We start from the raw sequence: 25109 nt of genomic DNA on the forward strand, positions 1-25109 counted from the left end.
TCTGCAGATGGGTTAAATAGTGGCTGCCGCAGTACTAGAAATTCCAGTCTTTGAATTTTGGCATGAATATGTGAACAGCACCTCATCTCAGGGTCAATAAGGAGACTACGGTTGTGAACATTCTGGTCCAGTCTTGGACTGCAGGGAGAGAAATAGAGTTGGTAACAACAGTTTGATAATTTAACAACAGCGTTAAATGTGTTTTTGCCGAGGGGCGGCATGTGGCGCAGTGGTTAGCACTGGGACTGAGGCGCTGAGGACCCGGGTTCGAATCCCGGCCCTGGGTCACTGTCCGTGTGGAGTTTGCATATTCTCCCCATGTCTGCGTGGGTTGCACCCCCACAACCCAATGATGTGCAGGGTAGGTGGATTGGCCACTCTAAATTGCCCCTTAATTGGAGAAAAAAATAATTGGGTACTCTAAATTAATATTTTAAAATTGTGGTTTTGGCTGATGTTGATGATGGTAGCATATGGTGAGAAAGAGAATAGGACCCGGCCAGGACAGATCCTTGTTGGGGGGGGCTAAGTCGCTGTGGAGCAACAGGAAGAGGAACAATTGTAGGTAATTCTCTGACTAAAATTAGATTAATAAGAATGGAACAAGGTGGGTGTCATAAAAATTGATGTGATTGCAGTGCAGGGGTGTGGAGGGAGATGGTGTGATTATCTGTGTCAAAGGCTGCAGACAGGTCAAGAAGAACGTGGACTTGGGTGGCATGGTGGATAGCACTGCTGCCTCACGGCACTGAGGACTCAGGTTCGATCCCGGCCCCCGGGTCACTCTCCTTGTGGAGTTTGCACATTCTCCCCATGTCTGCATGGGTCTCACCCCCACAACCCAAAGATGTGCAGGCTAGGTGGATTGGCCACGTTAAAGTGTCCCTTAATTGGAAAAAGTGAATTGCGTACTTTAAATTTATTTTAGAAAGAAAAAGGAGAAAGTAGAGGGATAGCTTGCCTTAGCCTCAGTCATTTGTGACTTTGATAAAAGTCGGTACCGTGACAGGGGCAGAAACCTGATTGGATGGATTGAAACCACAGGAGTTCCAGGAAAGACGGGCATGAGTTTAGATAGCAAGCAACATCACGATCGAGGATTAGAGAGAGGCGAGGCAATTTGGAGATGAGACAGTAATTAGCAAGATAAATGGGACAAAAGGTTGATTTTTTGACACGAGGAGCAATGACAGTAGATTTGAAGCAGAGAGGGACTGCACCTGGACAGAGAGAAACATTCACATATATTAATAAAGGCAAAATACTGTGGGTGCTGGAATCTGAAACAAAAACAGAAAAATGCTGGAAAAATCAACAGGTCTAACAACATCTGTGAAGAGAGAAAATAGAGTTAACATTTTGAGTCCCAATAACTCTTCTTCTACATACAATAAGAAGTCTCACAATACCAGGTTAAAGTCCAACAGGTGTATTTGAAATCACAAGCTTTTGGAGTGCTGCTCCTTCATCAGGTGAAGTGGAGGCAGATTCATAATCACTGCATATATAGGAGAGACACAACTGCAAGATACTTACAGATTGGAATGTGAAGAATGGTTGGAATGTGAGCCTTTACAGGAACAGTGTGGGTGGAGTGAGTGATAATCACAAGTAATCGAGGTGTGAATTGTCTCAAGCCAGGATAGGTAGTAGGATTCTGCAAACCCGGGCAGTATGGTGGGGATTACATGTAATGTAGATGCTGAGATGCTGGTTGAAGCCATCCTCATGGGTGTGGAACTTGGCTACCAGTTTCTGCTCGGCGATTCTGCATTGTTGTGTGTCGTGAAAGCCTCCTTGGATAATGCTTATCCGAAGATCAGAGGCTTAATGTCCTTGACTGCTGAGTGTTCCCCGACTGGAAGGGAACATTCCTGCCTGGCGATTGTTGTGCAGTGGCCGTTCATCCGTTGTTTTAGCATCTGCATGGTTCCGCCGATGTACCATGCCTCGGGACATCCTTTCCTGAAGCGTATGAGGTAGACAATGTTGGCCGAATCCATGAGTATGTCCATGTCGATGATCTGGCATGTCTTACAGAGGTTGGTGTGGTAGGCTTGTGTGGTGCCGTGGTCGCTGTTCTCCTGAAGGCCAGGTAGTTTGCTGTGAACAATGGGCTGTTTGAGGCAAAGCGGTTGTTTGAAGGCAAGTAATGGAGGTGTGAGGATGGCCTTGGCGAGATGTTAGTCATCGTCGATGACATGTTGAAGGCTAAGATGTTGTAGTTTCTCCGCTCGGGGAAAGTACTGGACGACTAAGGGTACTCTGTCGGTCATGTCCTGTGTTCGTGTTCTGAGGAGGTCGGTGCATTTATTTGCTGTGGCACGTCGGAACTGTCGATCGATGAGTCGAGCACCATATCCCATTCGTACGAGGGCGTCTTTCACAGAATCACAAGAATTTACCAGTGCAGAAGGAGGTCATGTCTGTAGGTGTCTGTTGTGTTCCTCGTCATCCTAGGTGATCCTGTGTATACTGAAGGCTTGTTCAGAGGGGATGGCTTCTTTAACGTGTTTAGGGTGGAAGCTGAGAAGTGGAGCATCACGAGGTTATCCATGGGCTTGTGGCAGAGTGAAGTGCTAATATGTGCATCCTTGATGGAAATGTGTGTCCAGGAATGCAACTGATTCTGGAGAGTACAAAGAACAAAGAAAAGTACAGCACAGGGACAGGCCCTTCGGGCCCCCAGGTCTGCGCCGACCATGCTGCCCGTCTAAACTAAAATCTTCGACACTTCCGGGGTCCATATCCCTCTATTCCCATCCTATTCATGTATTTGTTAAGATGCCCCTTAAATGTCACTATTGTCCCTGCTTCCACCACCTCCTCCGGCAGCGGGTTCCAGGCACCCACTGCCCTCTGTGTAAAAAAAAAAAAAAACTTGCCTTGTACATCTCCTCTAAACCTTGCCCCTCGCTCCTTAAACCTATGCCCCCTAGTAATTGACCCCTCTACCCTGGGAAAAAGTCTCTGACTGTCCACCATGTCTATGCCCCTCATAGTTTTTTAGACCTCTTCCAGGTCGCCCCTCAACCTCCGTTGTTCCAGTGAGAACAAACCAAGTTTATTCAACCTCTCCACATAGCTAATGCCCTTCATACCAGGCAACATCCTGGTCAATCTCTTCTGCACCCTCTCTAAAGCCTCCACATCCTTCTGGTAGTGTGGCGACCAGAATTGAACACTGTACTCCAAGTGTGGCCTAACTAAGGTTCTATACAGCTGCAACATGACTTGCCAATTTTTATACTCAATGCCCCGGCCAATAAAGGCAAGCATGCCATATGCCTTCTTGACTACCTTCTCCACCTGTGTTGCCCCTTTCAGTGACCCGTGGACCTGTACACCTAGATCTCTCTGACTTTCAATACTCTTGAGGGTTCTACCATTCACTGTATATTCCCTACCTGTATTAGACCTTCCAAAATGCATAACCTCACATTTGTCCGGATTAAACTCCATCTGCCATCTCTCCGCCCAAGTCTGCAGACATTCTAAATCCTGCTGTACCCTCTGACAGTCCTCATCGCTATCCACAATTCCACCACCTTTGTGTCGTCCGCAAACTTACTAATCAGACCAGTTACATTTTCCACCAAATCATTTATATATACTACGAGCCGCGAAGGACCCAGCACTGATCCCTGCAGAACACCACTAGTCACAGCCCTCTAAACAAAGCACCCTTCCATTGCTACTCTCTGCCTTCTATGACCTAGCCAGTTCTGTATCCATCTTGCCAGCTCACCTCTGATCCCATGTGATTTCACCTTTTGTACCAGTCTGCCATGAGGGACCTTGTCAAAGGCCTTACTGAAGTCCATACAGACAACATCCACTGCCCTACCTGCATCAATCATTTTTGTGACCTCCTCGAAAAACTCTATCAAGTTAGTGAGACACGACCTCCCCTTCACAAAACCGTGCTGCCTCTCACTAATACGTCCACTTGCTTCCAAATGGGAGTAGATCCTGTCTCGAAGAATTCTCTCCAGTAATTTCCCTACCACTGAAATAAGGCTCACCGGCCTGCAGTTCCCTGGATTATCCTTGCTACCCTTCTTAAACAAAGGAACAACATTGGCTATTCTCCAGTCCTCCGGGACATCATCTGAAGACAGTGAAGATCCAAAGATTTCTGTCAAGGCCTCAGCAATTTCCTCTCTTGCCTCCAACAGTATTCTGGGGTAGATCCCATCAGACCCTGGGGACTCATCTACCTTAATATTTTTCAAGACGCCCAACACCTTGTCTTTTTGGACCTCAATGTGACCCAGGCTATCTACACACCCTTCTCCAGACTTAACATCCACCAATTCCTTCTCTTTTGTGAATACTGATGCAAAGTATTTATTTAGTACCTCGCCCATTTCCTCTGGCTCCACACATAGATTCCCTCCCCTGTCCTTCAATGGGCCAACCCTTTCCCTGGCTACCCTCTTGCATTTCATGCACGTGTAAAAAGCCTTGGGATTTTCCTTAACCCTATTTGCCAATGTCATTGCCAGTCGTCCATGGTGAGTGTGATGGTGGGATGGAACTTGATGTCGTTGTGTAGTCGTTTCAATGATTCTTCACCGTGAGTCCAAAGGAAGAAAATGTTGTCAATGTATCTATCGCGGTTGAAGATCCCGTGCGGTGAAGAGGTCTTGCTCCAACTTGTGCATGAAGATGTTGGCATATTGAGGTGCAAACTTGGTCCCCATGGCTATTCCGTATGTCTGGGTGAAGAACTGGTTGTCAAAGGTGAGGATTTTGTGATCCAGGATGAAGCGGATGATTTGTAGGATCGCCTCTGGAAATTGGCAGTTGTCAGAGTTGAGTACTGAGGCTGTTGCAGAAATGCCGTCAACGTGGGGGATGCCGAGACGTCCATTGTGACGAGGAATGTTCCTGGTTCAACTGATCCATGGGTGCTGAGTTGCTGTAAAAGGTCTGCAGTGTCACGACAGAAGCTGGGGGTTCCTTATACAATGGGTTTCAGGATGCCCTTGACATAGCCAGAGAGGTTCTCACACAGGGTCCCATCGCGTGATACAATGGGACAGCCGGGTGTGTTGGCTTTGTGTATCTTCGGGAGGCAGTAGAGATCTCCAACATGGGGAGTGTGCGGGATGAGAGCAAGTAGATGCTCTGAAGGTCTGGATCAAAGGTTTTGATCAGTCTGTTGAATTGGCGCGTGTGTTCTTTGGTCGGATCAGCGGGTGCCTGTAGTGTTCCTGGTTGTTAAGTTGTCTGTACACTTCTTTGCAGTAGTCCGTTCTGTTCAGTATGCCGGTAGCTTGTCCTTTGTCTGCTTGTTTGATAATGTTGCGGTTGGTTTTGAGAGCGCAGATGGCATTGCGTTGTGCTTGGGTGATGTTTGGGGCTATCTTGTGAATGCGACTGATGAGTCTGGCATTGACGCATCTCCTGATAGCTTGAGTTATACTCTTGTCGAGTCTAGGGCGGCCTTCCGGAGGTGTCCAATTTGATTCTTTCCTCTTCGGTTGCTGCACTGCGGATCTCTCTGGTTGTTCTGGTTCGTTGGTCGTCTCATTGGGTTCGCTGTTGACATCATGGGGTTTCTGGAAGAACTCCCGGAGCCTCATTCGCCTGATGAATTCCTCTGCGTCTGTCACGAGACCAATGGGGTTCATTTTGGCGCTGGGCAGAAATTTAATTTTTTTTTAATTTTTAAAAAATTCTCTTTTTTCACATTTTCTCCCACATTTACACCAATCAACAATAAACACGGGCAGAAATTGAGCCCTCGGCTGAGAACGTCAATTTTGTCTGCGAGAAGGGTGTAGTCTGACAATGGACTTCCCTGTAGTGGTACTGGTTTCAACTGGGGGAGGCTTGGTTGTTGCTGGTGGTGATGCAGAGTTTCTCAAGTTTCCTGTTCTTGGTGTAGTTCCTGAATCTCATCACTGTTGCTAAGTTTGTGGTATCGGTGGTAGGCATGATGTACCGGTATTTTCACATCATGACTACATATAATAAACAGCAGTAGTGAACATGAGAAGCATTTGCCTTAAACCACATTACAACAAGAAATCAGAAAATAAATTAACATTCAGGTATCATACCTCATCCTGTGTTAGGAAAGTCTTATTTTGTAGGGGATCCAGATATACTTCAAACAGACAGCTTAGATCCTAAAAAAGATAAATACCATTATTCAAGAATACTGAAACATTTGTTAACTAATTCTGTATTATGTTCATGTGCTCTACCATCAGTGAGTACTTCACTGCATCATCATTGTAGCCATCTTAACAGGTTCTAGGTATAGCGTTTATTTACTATATAGAACTGAAACAATAACGGTTTAACTTTCAACACCAAAATCCACTGTTCTTGCCTAATACTTCTGTATAAAAGCATTTCCTCTCATTTTAAAAAAAATTCAGAGTACCCAATTCTTTTTTTCCAATTAAGGGGCAACTTAACATGGCCAACCCACTTACCTGGCACATTTTTTTGGGTTGTGGGGGTGAGACTCACGCAGACAGAGGGAGAATGTGCAAACTCCACATGGACGGTGACCCGGGGCCGGGATCGAACCCCGGTCCTCGGCGCCGTGAGGCAGCAATGCTAACCATTGAGCCACTGTTCCACACAGCATTCCTTCTCATGATGGATACGGAAGATGTATAAAAAAGGTGACGTTGGATAATTCTATAGTACAATACATAATTAATTGCATCTCTAAATAAGGTAAGCATAAACTGGCTATTTTGTTTTGGCTACCGAGATATCACGTCTTCAAACGGGCACTGTTATCTGTGAGTATTCTGTCTCCATATACTAAAATAAATATGTTTGACACACCAGCAACCAGTTTTAACATCCCTGGGACTTGGATTCAGGACCAACTCAAACGGAAGGGATGAAAGTCTCTGTCCTCTGGATGTGAGGATTTGATGTGGGCTGAGGTTCGATAGGATTAATTAGTTCCTGGTGGGGAAAGGGTCTCCACATAAGTGTCTCTAATTTGGCACTAATTGACAATCTCACTTAAAGAAGCCAAAGGAGGATTGGTATTGGATATGGTATAAGAATGACATTGATGTTGCTGAGGGACTCATCTGTAGATTGGAACAAGGCATGTTATTAGGTTTGGGCAGGGAATGCTTTATTTTGCATTTGCCTGTGCTTTAATGAACTGGGAGTGCTTACTATCAATATTCCTGACCTTGGGGAGCACAAGAAAAGGAAAAGCTTGACATAAGGAAATTATTAAAACTGCCATTCAAATGAGACTAGCTGGAAAATGTAATCACATCACTCACTGTAATTGGAAAATACCCCCTAATAAAGATGCTCCAGCCCCTCAAACCCAGAGAGGAATATGTAAACTGAAAGTTAAAACATTTTCAATGGTCTTTTGGTTTTATATTTTTCAACAACTATCAATATATACTCAAGGTTTTCAGTACAGAATCAAAGAGAATTATAAACTAGAGCAACAGGTTCAAATCTAGCCCAGACTGATGGGATGCAAGACTCCTTTGTGTGATGGCTGTAAGGGTCTTGAAAATGAAAATGAAATTAAAATCGCTTATTGTCACAAGTAGGCTTCAAATGAAGTTACTGTGAAAAGCCCCTAGTCGCCTCATTCCGGCTCCTGTTCGGGGAGGCTGGTACGGGAATTGAACCGTGCTGCTGGCCTACCTTGGTCTGCTTTCAAAGCCAGCGATTTAGCCCTGTGCTAAACAGCCCCTTCTCTTATCTGGATTAAACTCAATACACAGAGATGTTCTACTTTTGCGATCTCACTCATGAGTCCATAGATTGACTGGTGTGGAAAATGCCATATTGGTACAGTAATAACGCTCTTCTGAAGTTGGAACTGAGGGTTTTTTTATTGAGCAGAGGAAGTTTGATTCCACATCTAACTGCTACACACAACATTCATGTTCTTGTCTTGACACTAACACAGGATACATAACGTTCTATTTGACATTATATCCATCACTCTGATGGGCTCATCTTTAAAAACAGTCAAAATCACAGTTCCTAAAAGATTTAGATTTGTCACGTGTGCCGATGTACGGTGGAAAGTACTGTTCTGCATACAGCCCAGGCAGATCGTTCCATACATGAAAAACACAGAACATACGATAAATACACAATGTTAATACATAGACATCGTGTGAAGCATATGGAGTACGGAAGATGCATAGAGAGATCAGTTCAGTCCGTAAGAGGGCCATTCAGGAGTCTGGTAACAACGGGGAAGAAGCTGTTTTTGAAGCTGTTCTCAGACTTTTGTATCTTCTGCCCGATGGAAGAAAAGCTAATTTGTTCTAAGCATTCATGCATTAATTAATATAATGAACTAATTGTGGCTCTGGGCAAATATTTTCTGTGTTACTGTACTAGTACATTGTCCAATAAAGTAATTAGTAAGTTCTGTATTTACTCAATATGGCTGTGGTTTTATGGCCTGTTTGGTCACAAGGGAGAGAGAGAGAATACTTTGTAGAGGGAAGATTTGAGGGCAAGTCAAACCCATGCCAATGCCCATACATTAATTTAAAAAGCAACTGGTAAAGAATGAAGGTAGGTAGCAGACTGAGTTATTTTCATTGCGTTGGAATGTTTTATGAGAAAGAAATTTCACACAGAATGGAACAAAAAGAGCAATTCTGCAGCCTTTTTAACTTCATCAATGGGTAGGGAGTTAGCAGAGCAATGAAATACGGAGAAGTCAAATATACAGGGTTCCTCTTTCAGGAGCCCTAGTTCAAAAATCTCAGGCAATGAGCTAAGACTCAGAGGCCTGGAGAGCAGAAGGTAACCATGGTGATGACTCACAGGGGAAGGAAAAACCTGCTGTGAGGGAGGGATTGAGTGGAAAAACAAATTAGGCACAGACTACTGAATTTTAAGAAATATGAATATGGGATGGCTGTGAATTATAAAATACGAGAAGCAAACCAAAAGATAGAGATTGAAAATGTGACATAGAGGTAAAGAGAAAATAAGCAAAAGAAGAGGAAAAAATGAGAGAATGCATAAAAAGGATGACATGAGAAAACACAACCAGAGATAGACACAACAGAAACCAAATAGGAAAAGGGGAATAATAGAACACACAGTGCAGAAGGAGGCCATTCGGCCCATCAAGTCTGCACCGACCCACTTAAGCCCTCACTTCCATACTATCCCCGTAACCCAATAACCCCTCCTAACCTTTTTGGTCACTAAGGACAATTTATTATGGCCAATCCACCTAACCGGCACGTCTTTGGACTGTGGGAGGAAACCAAGGCACCCGGAGGAAACCCACGCAGACACGGGGAGAACATGCAGACTCCACACAAACAGTGACCCAGCGGGGAATCAAACCTGGGACCCTGGCGCTGTGAAGCCACAGTGCTATCCACTTGTGCTACCGTGCTGCCCTAATATGAAGAGAAAACCCACATATAAAATATTGAAGTAAAATGACACTGAAATTATCCACACAGTTGTAATGTGGAGAAGACTGGATAGCTGACCATGGAACATGAGAACAATGGATATCCACACATGGACATAGTTGTTGATCTAATTGTAGGATGTCACAACAGTAAACTCAAACTGTTTGCAACCATCGTCTAAACCCTGCAGTCAGATTCCGTCTTATAACTATGTCCAGATGTTTTTAAGTGCCTACTGTTTGAGGATTTTTGGTATGAGGAAGAATGATGGCTGACAAAAGCATCTGTAAAGTTGATGAGTGATGATTAACCAATGTAATACAATCACTACAATCATAGCTGATCATCAGGAAGTAGAAGACAAATATTGATACACATAACATGCACAAGCTAAAGTCCAATCTTATACCCAGTTCACGATACTGCAAATTTCTTTATTCAATTTAAAGTACCCAATTCTTTTTTCTCCAATTAAGGGTCAATTTATAGCGTGGCCAATCCACCTACCCTACACATCTTTAGGTTCTGGGGGGGTGAGACCCACACAGACATGGGAGAATGTGCAAACTCCACACAGACAGTGACCGGGGCCAGGATCAAACCCGGGTACTCGACGCGTGAGGCAGCAGTGCTAAGCACTGCGCCACTGTGCCGCCCCTTGATACTGCAAATTTTATTGTGAAAAAGTGATTTAATGTCAAAAGGTTGATGTAGAAATTGTACATTGCCAGACATTTCCTTGAAAAATTAAAAAAGGCGTGAGATTCTTGGGCTCAGTAAATCTATGGTGTCTTTAACATAGGCATACTTAAAAAAATGTCTTTGGATTTTTAAAAAAATGTTTTATACATAAAACAAAACAATGCAAAACAACAAGGACAACAGAAGCCCCCCCCCCCCCCACTCTACAAACCAACACCCCAATAACCCCAATAACATTCCCTTTACCCCGTCCTCCCACTAGCAGCTGACAGCAACCAATTCTTTATAATAAACAGACCCCATCTCTTGTGGAACCCCTCAATTGTTCCCCTCAAGGTAAACTTAATCTTCTCCAAATACAGGAATACCATCAGAGCCCCAAGCCATACTGATGCAGGAGGTGGAGAAGCTGACCTCCACCCCAACAGGATCTGCCTGCGAGCAATCAGCGAGGCAAAGGCTAAAAACGTCTGCCCCCGCTTCCGTCTGCAGCCCTGGCAAGTCCGACACCCCAAAGGGACTGGGCTCCAAATCCAAGTGCAAGATCGCCAACATGGTGCTGGAAAACGACCCCCAACATCTCTCCAACTTCGGGCAGGACCAGAACATATGTACATGGTTGGCTGGACCTCTCCCACCCTGCTCGCAAGTGTCTTCCGCCCCCTCAAACAACCAGCTAATTCTCAACCTCATCAGGTGAAAACTGTGCGCCGCCTTTAACTGTATTAAACTCAGTTTCGCATACGAGGCTGAGGTAACACCTCACACCACAGCCCCCCCTCCAATGCCACCCCCAGCTCTTCTTCCCACTTGGCCTTAATCCCCTCCAGCGATGCCATATCCTCCTCTAAAATCTTCCATAAATCACTAAGATGACACCCTCCCCCCCCAACTCATAGACCATAAGACATAGAATCATAGAATTTACAGTGCAGAAGGAGGCCATTCAGCCCATCGAGTCTGCATCGAATCTTGGAAAGAGCACCCTACCCAAGCCCACACCTTCACCCTATCCCTGTAACCCAGCCCCACCCCACCTTTTTGGACACCAAGAGCAATTTAGCATGGCTAATCCACCTAACCTGCACATCTTTAGACTGTGGGAGGAAACCGGAGCACCCGGGGGAAACCCATGCAGGGACGGGGAGAAAGTGCAGACTTCGCACAGACTTTGACGCAAGCCGGGAATCGAATCTGGGACTCGGGAGCTGTGAAGAAACAGTGCTAACCACTGTGCTATCATGCTGCCCAAAAGAGGAGCAGAATTAGGCCACTCGACCCTTCGAGCCTGCTCTGCAATTCAATCATGGCTGATATTTTTCTCATCCCCATTCTCCTGCCTTCTCCCCATAACTCCAAATCCCCTTATTAATCAAGAACCTATAGATCACTATCATAAAGACACTCTGTGATTTGGCCTCCACAGCCTTCTGCAGCAAAGCGTTCACAGATTCACCACCCTCTGGCTGAAGAAATTCCTCTTCATCTGTTTTAAAGGATCGTCCCTTCAGTCTCAGGCTGTGCCCACTGGTTCTAGTTTCTCTTACTCGTGGAAACGTCCTCGCCACATCCACTCAATCTTGGCCTCTCAGTATTCTGTAAGTTTTAATAAGATCCCCGCGCATCCTTCTAAACGCCAACGAGTACAGACCCAGAGTCCTCAACCGTTCCTCGTACGACAAGCTCTTCGTTCCAGGGATCATTTTTGTGAACCTCCTCTGGACCCTTTCCAAGGCCAGCATCTCCTTCCTTAGATACGGGATCCAAAACTTCTCTCAATACTCCAAATGGGGTCTGACCAGAGCCTTCTACAGCCTCAGAAGTACATCCCTGATCTTGTATTCTAGCCCTCTTGACATGAATCCTAACATTGCATTTGTCTTCCTAACTGCCGACTGAACCTGCATGTTAACCTTGAGAATCTTGAACTCCATTATGGAAAACATCCCCTCCAACAATGAAGAGGGAGGTATCACTCGAAATGTTGGGGAAGCCTTCCCCGCTGCGGAATCCCAAACTTCTCCGTCTTCAAACTCGCAAACCTCCTTCTAAAAATAAGTCCTTCATTTCCAAGACCCCCCGCTCCTCCCATCCCCAAAACAGAGCATCCAGTCTCGCCGGCTCAAACACATGATTCTATCAAACCGGCATCACCTTCGACCCCGCCCCAACTTAAAATGCTGCCAAAATTGCCTCCATATCTTCAGCATGACCACCACTACCGGACTACTCGAGTATTTCCCTGGGGCAAACGGGAGCAGCGCTCTTGCCAGCGCTTGCAACCCAGACCCCCTGCCTCCATCCTCACCCACATTGCCTCCGGATCCCTACCCCAGTCCTGCACTTTCTCGCCATTCACCGCCCAATTGTAATACATCGGAATTGGAAGAGCCAAACCCCCCCGACTGTTACTCTCTCTGAAGCACTGTCATCTGAATCCTCGTCACCTTCCCTGCCCATACAAATGACAAAATAAACTGTGTACCTCCATAACAAATGCTCGGCAAAAAGACCAGTATGCACCGGAATAAAAATAAAAACCGTGGCAAGACACTCATCTTTACCGCCTGCACCCGGCGTTCCAATGATAGGGGGAGGCTGTCTCACCTCAACAAATCTGCCTTGACCCTACCCACCAGGCTCATAAAATTTATCGTCTCTGGGAGTGCCCCTTTAGCCACCGCGTCCTCAAACATCTTCACCAAAGCGGCTCCAGCCTAACCAAAAACCTCTTATAGAATTCCACCAGGAACCCACCCGGCCCCAGGGCTTTACCCATTTGCACCTTCCCGATCGCCATCCAAACCTCCTCAATCCCCAGTGGCTCCTCCAACCATGCCTTGTCCTCCTCTCCTACATTAGCAGACTCCAGCACCTCCAAGAACCAACTCATGTCCGACTCATGCCCGCAGGCTCCAATTGATATAACCTCTTATAAAACTACTCAAATGCCCTGTTCATCTGCTCCAGCGCCACCAGCACCCGTGCCCCATCCCAGACCTGAACAAACTCGCACGACGCTGTCTGCTATTGGAGCTGTCCCGGCAGCAAGCGCCTGGCCTTCTCCCCGTACCCGCACACCAAACCCTTCCCCAGCCTCAACTGGGGTGCCGTGCTCCCTGTAGACAAAAGGTCAAACTGTGCCTGCAGTTCCTTTCGACTGACCAAATGCTCCGGAGTGGGATCTTCCGTATACTCCCATCAACCTCCAAGATTTAATCTACCAGCCGCTGCCACGCCTCTTTTGCCTCCCTATCCACCTGCGCCTTATAGGAGATGATCTCGCCCCTCACCACCGCCTTCAGCACCTCCCAAATTACCGATGGTGACACCTCCCCATTCTTATTAAACCCCACATAATCATAAATCACCTTTGCCATCCTCACACAAAAACTCAGATCCGCAAGCAGTCCCACATCCAACCTCCACGCTAGTCTCCTCTCCAGGACCGCATCCACCAAAGGCAGAGTATGGTCCGAAATGACAATTGCCAAGTATTCCGTTTTCCTCACCCCCGACAATAACAACAACAACCTCTCCATAATAAAGAAGTCAATCCTCGAGTAAACATTATACACTGGCGAAGAACCACCACGGGTCTACTCCCCCCATCTCCTCCATAAACGTTGCCAACTCTCCCCCCCCCAACCCGACTAAGGGCGTTTCACAGTAACTTCATTTGAAGCCTACTTGTGACAATAAACGATTTTCACAAGCATGGACAAGGCCTCAAAGAAATACATCCTGTACCCAACAAGTCTGAGGCACACCCAAGACATGTGGGTGTGGTTGGCCGGACATCTCTGGCACTGCTCACACTCGTCCTCCACCTCCGGGAAGAACCCGTTTATTCTCATCCTGGTTAGGTGCGCTCTGTGCACCACCTTTAGTTGCGTTAGGCTGAGCTCTGCGCACTTGGAAGTGAAGTTTGCCCAGTGCAGTGCTTCAATCCACCGTCCTCCCCCTATCTCCCTGCCTAGTTCTTCCTTCTCGTCTCGTCCAGGAGTGAGTGTACCTACTCTAGCTGTCATCCTTACATTTCCGCACAGTTTCCTCCCCTAGTTCGTCCACAGTCAGTAGCCCGTCCAGTAGTGTGCATCCTGGTATCTGGGGGAATGTCGTTGTTTCCTTGCGGAGGAAGTTTTGGACTTGGTTATATCTGAGTTTGTTCCCTATCAGGAGCTGAAGCTTGCCCCTAAGCTCTCCCAAGGTCGCTAGTCTGCCCTCCATGTACATATCTCTAACCGTCAGTGTCCCCACACCCTGACTCCACTGTTTAAAGGAGGCGTCCATTGCCTGAGCAGGTAGATCTGATGACAACTGTTTCCTCAATATTTGTGCAGATCTCATGAGCACATCTGTACTTTTTTGGGATTTGGGAAGCCTTTTCAAGATGAACAGATTTCTACAGTCAGCTGATATTTCATATACCAATCGAGGTGTTTAGCTGGTACTGTAGAGTAGGCAGTAGAAAAATGGAAAATTAAATGGGAATTTCAGCCACAAAAGAGGATGCAAGGAATAGATTGGAACCCAGAAATTTGGTTTGGTGGTGACGCAGGGCACAGTCCCTGCACCTAAATGAAGACATCTAACGTGCCCAGATATTGGACATCATTATAAAGAAGTTGGAGCGGCATCAAAGTCTGCCAATAGATAACTGTGTTCCCTCAGGCTACTGCAAGCATCACATAGCCCCTGTAGCAAATAGGTCCTTGGGGACGAATCAAGAGGTTGGAAGGGAGGTGATAGGCACAGGATGCCAGGATGAATGAAGGAGTGTCCAGGGAGGGAAGAACTGAAGCCTAAAAACAGCAGAGATCATGAACCGACAGTCACAGTTACAACAAATGGTTCATTTAGTGTGAGGCTGTGAAGAGCACACTTGCTCTGCTCCTCCCAGCACCACCCCTCAGATAAATTACTAATTCTTTGTTGAAGATTTATTTATCTGAATGTAGCATGTTGGCTGCTTCAGAGCAAGCCAAGTTTGTAATAATTATTTGCATATGCCAAGGGGCCAATGCCAGCCACAGTGTGGTTAAAGGCATCTATTCTTTCTTTTCCAATATACTGTGTGGTACACATCCATGCCTCTGCGTTTCCTATTTGCTGTATCGTAGCTTTAATAAGCCAGTCAGCCTGGCCAATCAATGCAGTTCCCACAACACAAAACTTCCCTAATTACACACAAAATTATAATCTTACTGAGAACACACCATGACTGATTTGGGACATGGAAAAATAGCACACTAAAACTACAATTCACTTTGTAAATATATACAAACACCTAGCAACTTTCAGCTGACACGTTATTATAGAATCATAGAATCTCTTCAATGCAGAAGGAGGCCATTCGGCCCATTGAGTCTGCACCGACCCTACAAAAGAACATCCCCCACCCAGGCCCACTCCCTGCCATTCCACCTAACCGTTGGACACTGAGGGGTGAGTTAGCACAGCCAATCTATTTAACCTGCACATCTTTGGACCGTGGGAGGAAGCCAGAGCACCCGGAGGAAACTTACGCAGACAAACTCCACACAGTCACCCAGGTCAGAATCGAACCCAGGTCCCTGGCGTTGTGAGGTAGTAGTGCCGTCCCTAATTACATGGCTTGAAAAATAAAAGAAAGCACCAAATTCCAAGTCCCATGAGCCATCAATTACACAATATTAGATCAGCTCTCATCCGCCCTCAAAATGGGGGACTGAACATCAGTAAAGCAAACGATGACTAGGGTATTCTGCCTTTACGATCTTGGCTTTCAAAAGTCAGGGCATACAAAGGATAAATGTAATTAATGTTGGGAAAGGTGACTACAAGCAATTTCTTTAAATAGTAGCACAATAGTAAAACTGGGGCATTTGTTGGGATTGGAGTACAGGTATTTATCTGAGGCTTCCGGAGGGTTTAGTCAAGTGAGTGTAGCAATAAGAATCACAGACAAGAGTGTTCAGAAACAGGTCTGTGCCTACTTGGGTACCAACCGGGAGACTACAATTGGCTTCAAAACACCTGGATTATGGGTGCTGAAATAACAACCATGTTTTCCATTCCCGATTATTATCCAGGAACACCTGCTGGGAATATGCATGCTGGACGTTAGAGGACAGAATCAGCTCAGTTGCTACTGACAGTATATACAAGAATATGGGTATGAATAAGATTCTCAAAGGCAGCTGTGGCTGTGCAATCATTCCTTAGCAAGAGTCAGCAGCATAACAATAAGAGGGAGATACATTAGGATGTTGGCAAATATCTTACTAGATGACAAAGTATGGGCCATTCATTTTATAAAACTTAATTTAATTCATGAGGATACGTGCACTCCATCAATTTAACCTTTGTACATACCTTGACATAGGACTTCTCTGTATCTATAAGTTCATGGATAACTTTCCGAAGTCTCTCTGCATCAGAGAGGTGTCGTGCTAGTGGCCTCAGGTGTTGACCAAGGTTCTCCTTCTGCCCATCCATATCAGACGATTGCAGTTCATATAAACTTCGACAGAATGTAGAAACTTGCTCTGCACTCTAGAGAAAGGGATAAAAGAGACGGTAAACAAAACCAACTAACTGACTCGTTAACTGAACTATCACCATTTCATATTCTAGTTTCGTATCAGATCATTTGAAAACGATATAAATGTTGAGAAATGTATTATTTGATCCAATGGCCAAAGCAGAATTGTTTAAAGTATCCGATTATGGTTTTAGAATGTAAAGGGTTGATGCCTGAACTTTGTCGAGTTAGGTGATCCCAGCCAGTGTGCATTGAAGGGGAAGCAGCCAACAGTCTTGTTACAGCTATTATCCAAAAAGCTTTGTTGAAAGTGAAGGTGTGCAGCTGGATGGCTGTCTGGCTCAACTGTGATGCATTTTGCTGTGGAAAATCTTGCCAACGCTCCATTTAAAATTCATGCATAAATAATGAAGGCATTACAAATGGAAGTGAAATCAGCAAAGAGTTAACGTCTTCAGTAGAGAACACATGCGGAGAGAAAAAGAGAGTTTAATTTCAGTGAAAATCCATCGCTCAATCAAAAAACGCTTCAGTGAATAAAATTGCCTTCCATATTTTCTCTGAATTAGCCGACTGCAATTATTTTACATAGTTTTAAAACTAGCACTATGTACAAAAAGTAATGGTGATCTTAAAACTCCCTTGGTCAAAGTATAACTGAGTTGCAGCCATCAATCCCCATCACATTCTTTTGACCTTTAATTTCTTTTCACAAAGCTGAAATAATTTATCATTTCCTTTGCTTGTTAGTACCTTGAACCCATTGCCTTCATTGTATCAACATTCAAATAAATACCTGGGTGAGAATTGGACCCCAGCCTCTGAATATCCACATTAGTTTGTCACTGTCCTGATCTGTACTTCATAGACAAAGACAATAAAATTCATTCAGTTGTGTGTGGTGAGAAATTAACAATTCCACACCACACCCTGAGTAAACAGTACCCTTGGGATTCAAGCCTTTTGTGCATCACATCAAGGTGTGTGTTCCACTGAATACCCAGTAAATTAGCAGATGTAAGGTGAAAACTGTGTGAATCAAAGCCAAGTGAGTTAAAAATTATGGGGTATGGGGAGATTTCTTCCGCACTAAACAGGGTATAAAGAATATGTTTCAACTTTGGTTCAAATAGCTAACAGAAGGAATTTTGCTGCCACCCCCTGTAGTATTATCACAGTTCCTTCCTATCCGAAGAATAGTAACAGAACTGCAGGTGATCACTGCAGTAACACAATTAAATTTGTGACACGAGTCCTCAGCATCAATTAGAGCAAGGAAAAGCAAGAAATATTATTTTTAAAAACATCTCTCAGTTCAGTTAACTGGGTGAATTATAATAATTAGGGTCTGAAATTAAACCTGGCTATTCTGAATTTAATTGTTTAATACACAATGTTCCATGCATGTTCCTCCATCTTGCCTCATCATTTTTCACCTCCTCCGCCTCGGTGAGGCACACCACAAGCCCAGTTCCTTTAAAAACTCGATATCAAATAGTCAGTGATCAAAATACAAGGGGCGGGGGGAAATTTGCCCCCAGAATGTATCGAAAAATTCAATCATAGAATCTACAGTGCAGAAGGAGCCCATCGAGTCTGCACCGGCTCTTGGAAAGAGCACCCTACTTAAGCCCACGCCTCCACCCTATCCCAGTAACCCCACCTAACCTTTTTGGACACTAAAGGCAATTTAGCATGGCTATTCTACCTAACCTGCACAACTTTGGACTGTGGGAGGAAACCGGAGCACCCGGAGGAAACCCACGCAGACACGGGGAGAACGTGCAGACTCCGCACAGACATTGACACAAGCCGGGAATCAAATCTGGGACCCTGGAGCTGTGATGCAGCTGTGCTAACCACTGTGCTACCGTACCGCCCGGTGACCAATCAAGCAAAACCCCCCCCACCATATGTGGAACTGGTATTCTGTAAAGAGCTGTTTTTCCAATCACAAGCTGTTTCTCCCCCAAGTTTGCTGCTGATAGACTAGTGAGCAGGAAAACGGGAAACAAGCAGCCTGTGACTGGAGAGGTATCAAGCAGTGGGGAATTGAGTTGCGGCACTCAGCCGGAGGCATGCGGGAGAGGTGGCAAGGCAGCGGGGAATGGGGGACATGGTGGAGGTGGGGGGTGAAGAAGCAACTACAGCAGAAAAGCATTGAGGGAATGGCTACAGAAAACAGAGAGGTCACAGAGGAGTGGGGAGGCTGTGAGGGAAAGAGAACAATTTTAACCTGTCAACAATTTTAACCTGTCAACTATCTGGGCCACAGGAAAAACAGTAAAACAACATCCTAACAAAACAAAGTTACCAGTTTGTACATTTTACCCCTTTTAATCCCTTCCCTCCCCCTGCCGCGACGAACAGCTCCTCAAATATAGTCATGAAAATCCCCCACCGTACCTCAAAGCCCTCTTCTGACCCCCTTAAGGCAAATTTAATCTTCTCCAACCAGAGAAATTCATACAGGTCCCCAGCCAAGCCGCAATGCCTGGTGGCGTATCTGACCTCCAATTCAAAAGAATCCATTGCCGGGTAATCAGAAGGGCAAAGGCCACAACATCGGCCCCCTTCCCGTCCAGCAGCTCTGGCAGCTCCAAAACCCCAAAATCGCAATCATGGGATCCGGCTTCACCTCGGCCCGCACTATCCGCGATAGGGTCACAAACACCGCCTCCCAGTAGCTCTTGCATCCCCAAAACATGTGAACATTCCCCCGCCCCCCCCCCCCCACACACACACAACCTGCGCTGAATAGCTGCTCAAACACAGTCACAAACATCCCCCACCTTTTCTCAAACCCGCTGCAGAGCCCCTTAACTCATATTTTATCTTCTCCGACTGCAGGAATTCGTACAGGTCACCCAGTGGCGATGCCGACCGTCACTCCAGTAAAATCTATCGTCGTGCAATCAGAGAGGCGAAGGCTATGACATTGGCCTTCCTCCTCTCCATGAGCTCCGGCTTCTCTGAAACCCCAAATATCGGCATCAAAGGGTCCGCATCCACCTCCTCCTCCATTATCCTGTCTATGACCGCGAACACTGCCGCCCAGAATCTCTCCAATTTTTTGCAACCCCCAAAACATGTGCGCGTGATTCGCTGGCTCCCGCCCACACCTCTCACACTCATCTGCTACCCCCTGAAAGAACCCACTCATTCTTTCCTGAGTCACATGCACCCTGTGCATCACCTTAAACTGTATCAGGCTCATCCTTGCACAAGAGGAGATCCCGTTACCCTACGCAGTGTCTCACTCCATACTCCCCAATTGATCTCCATTCCCAACTTCGCTTCCCATTTCTCTTTGACCTTCACCACCCGCTCACCTCCCTGCTCCGCCAGCCACTTGTATATATCCCCAATTCTTCCCTCCCCTTCCACGTCCGGAAGCAGCAGTCGCTCCAGCAGGGTGTATGTTTTGCCAAGGACCCATTTTTACCAACCGGTCATCCTTTTGAACCCATGCCAGCCGACCTACGCAACCCATCCGGCCAATCTTTATGACCCACACCGGCTGATCTTCGCGTCCCACGCCGCCCAAACTTTGCGATCCACGCCACCTGAATTTCACGACCACCATTTTCGCTTAACTTTAATGTTACGGATGGACCTGCTTGGTCCTCAGGCTCTCACTTGCTTTGTCATTCAGTGTTACATTTCTACTCAGGACTTCAGATGCTGATTTTAGTTCTCACTGCCTATATTGAAAAAAATCAAGAGGTTTGTCCTCAAAGTAGCCATGCTTAGTCTTCAAGTGCCTTTGCAGTTTTGAGGATTTTTAACTTTCATTTGCTGGTACTTCCCTGCATATAACAGACATGGGCTTTGCATCCTGATTTGCATTGGCACAATTAATAAACCCATACCTCAAGAAATCATCTTTACACTGTTTTGTTCCTGATTTCAGCTTCTTCTTAATAGGTTGTTCATCAGAGGCCCTGGAGCTCACACCAGCAGTGCTGACAGCTACAGAATGGCCCAAAGCATGTGACATGGCTTGCTTTCTGGCGCTTCTTCTGGAGAGAAGATTCCATCGATTTTTAAAAAGAATCTGTTCCTGGGTCAGTGCGCTGACGTCAGGAGGAGGTGATCTACCTCGTTAGGCTCTGGGCCTGCGTATTGCTGAGGGGGCACACGTATGTGGGATGGTCGGCATTCTGAAAGCAGGTCACGGTTGGCATTTTTAAAAGCCGGTCGCAGCCAATTGGCACTTCTTCCCGCGACCGGGAACTCAGCGACCGATGGCACTGCGATCCTCCCAACAATCGCCCGCGACCCTGGGTTTGAAAATGACTGCATTAAGGTATACTTGCTTCTTTTAATCGGTTTATTCACTAAACCTTTTATACATATAGGTTTATTATGTCCTATCACCAAAATTTACAATGTAATTTCAGCTCTTCTTTCTGTATTTGGTTTTCGAAATTCATCACTACTGATCTTTCGTATTTCACATCAGGATCCTTTAAATTAATTTTGACCGTTCTGCGGCTCTTATCTAAATATGGGAAATTTTACAACTATTACTGAGTTTATGAGTTACTCCTCCTTGAATTCATTCCTTCCTAAGAACTCATAAAATATGAAACTCCTTACTTTTCACAGTTGCACACTCCCTATACAATCTACAAACTTTTGAATTGAAGCTTGGCATCATATAATTATTACCTTTTCATTCATAACATTTTCTATCTAATAGTTTTCAACCGGCATGTCCTGTGCTATGGGCCTTGGTGCTTCCACTTGGTTTCTGAGTTTAAAGAAAGGCTCATGGAACTCTACAGATTGGACTGAGAGTTACAGCTGAAGAATTATACAGACGGTACCAAATAAAACCTGTGCACATTGATCCGTCTTCCTTTTCCAACGAATTAGTCTTTTGACCCTACTCATGGATCAATGTCACTTACAATTTGTTTCTGATGAAGTCTGCCTTCCATTCAATGCTTCAAGCATTCTCAGACTGGTAAGATATTCTGCATACATCTTAAAATCCAATTTAGCATTTCATGGTGGAAAAGCAATCAACAATGAATTATTATGAGTGAATAGTAATTGAGTATAAAATGGCACTGATAACCGTGGAAGTGCACATTATGTTTTTAAACGTACAGATCTCAAATGGCCTAATTTAATACACCCATGAAGAAGTCAGGAACAAGAAAATCAATGGCGGATTTCCAGTACCTTGGAACAGCCGGTGCCTTCATGAGGAGTGATGATATGACAAAAACTTCTCACAATAAATATAAAGCGTGGTAAACCTCAGAGGCTGGATTCTCCGTTGCGCCAGCAGCGCACCCACGCCCGGGGATTTCCTGACAACATGGGTCTGCTCACAATGGGAAATCCCATTGGCTGGCTGGCAAGGTGGAGAACCCCGCCGCCGGCGGGACAGAGAATCCCGCACCAGAAATTTGAAAAAAATTCTGAAGATAGGGGGCAGGATTCTCCCATTCAGCAGCAGAGTGTCCACGCCATCGGAAACGGCGTCGCGATTCACGACGGCGTGAACGGGCTTCTGGGAGTACCGATTCTGACCCCTACAGGGGACCAGCATGGCGCTGGAGCGGTTCACGCGCTCCAGCCTCCCATCTCGGCGCGAATTGTGCGCCACGCCAACCCGCGCATGTGCAGTGGCCTCCCTCGACGTGCCGGCCCCGGCGCAACATGGCGCGGGAGTCCAGGGGCCAGCGCGTAAGAAAATAGGCCTGGGGAGCGAGAGGCCGGCCAGCCAATCGGTGGGCCCCGATCACGGGCCAGGCCCCATCGGAGCCCCCACCCATCCCGCCCAGGGACTTTTCTGGCATGACTGCATTTATTGCCCTTCCCTAGGTGTCCTCAGGTGGTGACGCTGGGCTGCATTCTTGAACTGCCCGGAGTGTGATTAAGCTATTCCCACAGTTCTGTTGGATATGGAGTTCCAGAATTTTGACCGAATGATGGTGAAGGAACGACAATAAATGGCCAATTCAGGATGACATGTCAATTAGAGGGACACATGGAAGTGCTACTGTTCCTATGCATCCACCTACCTAGAGGTGGTGGAAGTCACAAGTTTTGCCGTTGCTGCAAAAGAAGCCTTGATGAGTTGAGATAGTGCATCAAGTAGGGAGCACACACCAACAGTATGTCAGTGGGTGGATGGAGTCCTGATCAAGCAGGTTGCTTTGCCCTGGATGGAATCAAGCCTCTTAACTCTCTTTTAGCTGCATCATCGCAGGCAAGGAGACAGGAATCCATCACACTTCTGACTTGTGCTTTGTGGGCGGATATGAGGTTTATAGATTCAGGAGACACAGGGGGCGGGATTCTCCGTCCTGCTGCACCTGTTTTCTGCTGAGACGCAGCACTGCCAGCAGCGGGATCCTCCATCCCGGCAGCCGGCCAATGGGGTTTCCATTGTGGGCACCCCCACGCCGTGGGGAATTCTGTGGGTGTGGGTGCGAAGCGAAGGATCCCACCGACGGAGAATCCCGCCGACGGAGAATCCCACTGTGGATATTCTACCATGACTAATTCATCACCTGACAATTCATAAAAGAGCGGAATACGTGTTCTCTTAAATTCTAAGGGCTCCAAGTACTTTGCAATGTCACATCCAAAATACATAGTACCGTGCGCTTCGGCAGTTTTACTCACTCTTCTCTTCACTTCACATTACAACTGCACTTTCCAGCACTCAGCAAGTGTCTTGGGTGATAGCTTCTCTTCCCAACACTCAAGAGTTGGGAAGATCTGGATTTAGTTGGGACAGTCAAAGCAGGTCAGTGCATACTTTACATTGTATTTTCTACAGCACCTTCAATCAGCCTTTTTCTAAATGAATTTTCCTTCATTTCTGTAAGCAGGTATCATCCTTTAGCCAATGGAGATGGTACAGCAGCAACCAATGGTCATAGCTTCTGCTAAAGCAACTGTTACTGATGATTAGGTTGTAAAATAATGAGTTTTGGGTGATTTTCCTGCCTGTCCTTTTCCAAAATTGCTCTTCCAATAACACAGTTGCAATTAGGAAGACAGTGGCTATCACGGACACAGGTCTTGACATTACGTTGTTCTATGGGTCTTGACAATATCCAAGCAAGGTGGAGTTATATGGGGTTACAAGGGAAGTGGGTCTAGGTAATGTGCTTTTTCGGAGGGTCGCTGCAGACTCGATGAGCCAAATCGTCCCCTCTGCGCTGTAGGGATTCTATGACTAGTACTGAAGACTTATGATCCAGAACTCGCCGAGCCCTTAGCCAAGCCGGAGCCAGTACAGCTACAACACTGGCATCTGCCCTACAATGAGGAAAATTGTCCTGTACAGAAGAAACAGGACAAATCAAACCTGACCAATTACCACCCCCATTAGTCTACTCTCGATCATCAGCAAAATGACAAAAGAGGTTATCAACAGTGCTCACTACGCTCAGTTCGGTTCATGCTGGGGCCATTGAGCTCCTGACTTCATTTCAGCCTTGGTTCAAAGATGGACCAAAGAGTTAAACTCCAGAGGGGAGGTGAGCATGGCTGCCCTTGACCTCAAGCTGCAGTTGACCAAGTGCGACATCAAGGAGCCCGAGCAAAACTGGAGTCAATGGGAATCAGGTGTGAAACTTTCCACTGGTTGGAGTCATACCTAGCGATATGGAGAATGGTTGTGGTTGATGGAGGTCAAATACCTCAGCTCCAAGTCATCACTACTGAAGTTCCTCAGGATAGTGTTTTAGGACCAACCATCTTCAGCTGCTTCATCAATGACCGTGTGAAGTGGGAATATTTGTGATGACACCACCATGTTCAGCACCGTTCATAATTCTTCAGATATTGAAACAGTCTATATCTAAATGCAGCATGACCTGGACAAAATCCAGGCTTGGGCGGACAGTGGCAAGTAACTTTTGTACTACAGAGGAGCTGGTTAAAGGACTGGGGAGCATGCAGGCGGGGAAGGCCCCGGGGCCAGATGGGTTCCCTGTTGAGTTTTACAGGAAGTATGCGGTCCTATTAGCCCTGTTGCTAATGAGGACTTTCAATGAGGCAAGGGAGGGGGGGACCCTGCCCCCGACAATGTCCGGGGCGCTGATCTCTCTTATCCTGAAGCGGGACAAGGACCCACTGCAATGTGGGTCGTATGGACCGATCTCGCTCCTCAATGTGGACGCTAAGTTGCTGGCAAAAGTGCTGGCTACGAGAATTGAAGACTGTGTCCCGGGGTGATTCATGAGGACCAGACGGGATTTGTAAAGGGCAGGCAGCTGAACACCAATGTGCAGAGGCTCCTAAACGTGATTATGGTGCCATCGGTGGAGGGAGAGGCGGAGATAGTGGCAGTTATGGACGCAGAGAAGGCCTTTGACCGGGTGGAGTGGGAGTATCTCTGGGAAGTGTTGCGGAGGTTTGGGTTTGGGGATGGGTTTATCAGGTGGGTTAAGCTCCTATATAGAGCCCCGGTGGAGAGTGTGGCTACGAATCGG

At 46.2% G+C, this 25109-nt stretch overlaps 1 protein-coding gene across 6 annotated transcripts in view; it reads right to left on the bottom strand.

Moving 5' to 3' along the window:
- The window catches only part of LOC140422747 (rho guanine nucleotide exchange factor TIAM2-like), a 586909-nt gene that overhangs the window by 92825 nt on the left and 468975 nt on the right, over window positions 1–25109 (bottom strand). For all 6 annotated transcript variants that reach the window (XM_072507702.1, XM_072507695.1, XM_072507699.1 and 3 more), the window contains 2 exons: window positions 16473–16652; window positions 6072–6140 (listed from right to left, as the gene is read on the bottom strand). In XM_072507702.1, coding sequence (XP_072363803.1) covers window positions 6072–6140; window positions 16473–16652 — 249 coding nt within the window. The remainder of the gene's footprint in view (window positions 1–6071; window positions 6141–16472; window positions 16653–25109) is intronic.

Source organism: Scyliorhinus torazame, chromosome 1 (assembly GCF_047496885.1).
Source record: "Scyliorhinus torazame isolate Kashiwa2021f chromosome 1, sScyTor2.1, whole genome shotgun sequence".
NCBI classification, from domain to species: domain Eukaryota; kingdom Metazoa; phylum Chordata; class Chondrichthyes; order Carcharhiniformes; family Scyliorhinidae; genus Scyliorhinus; species Scyliorhinus torazame.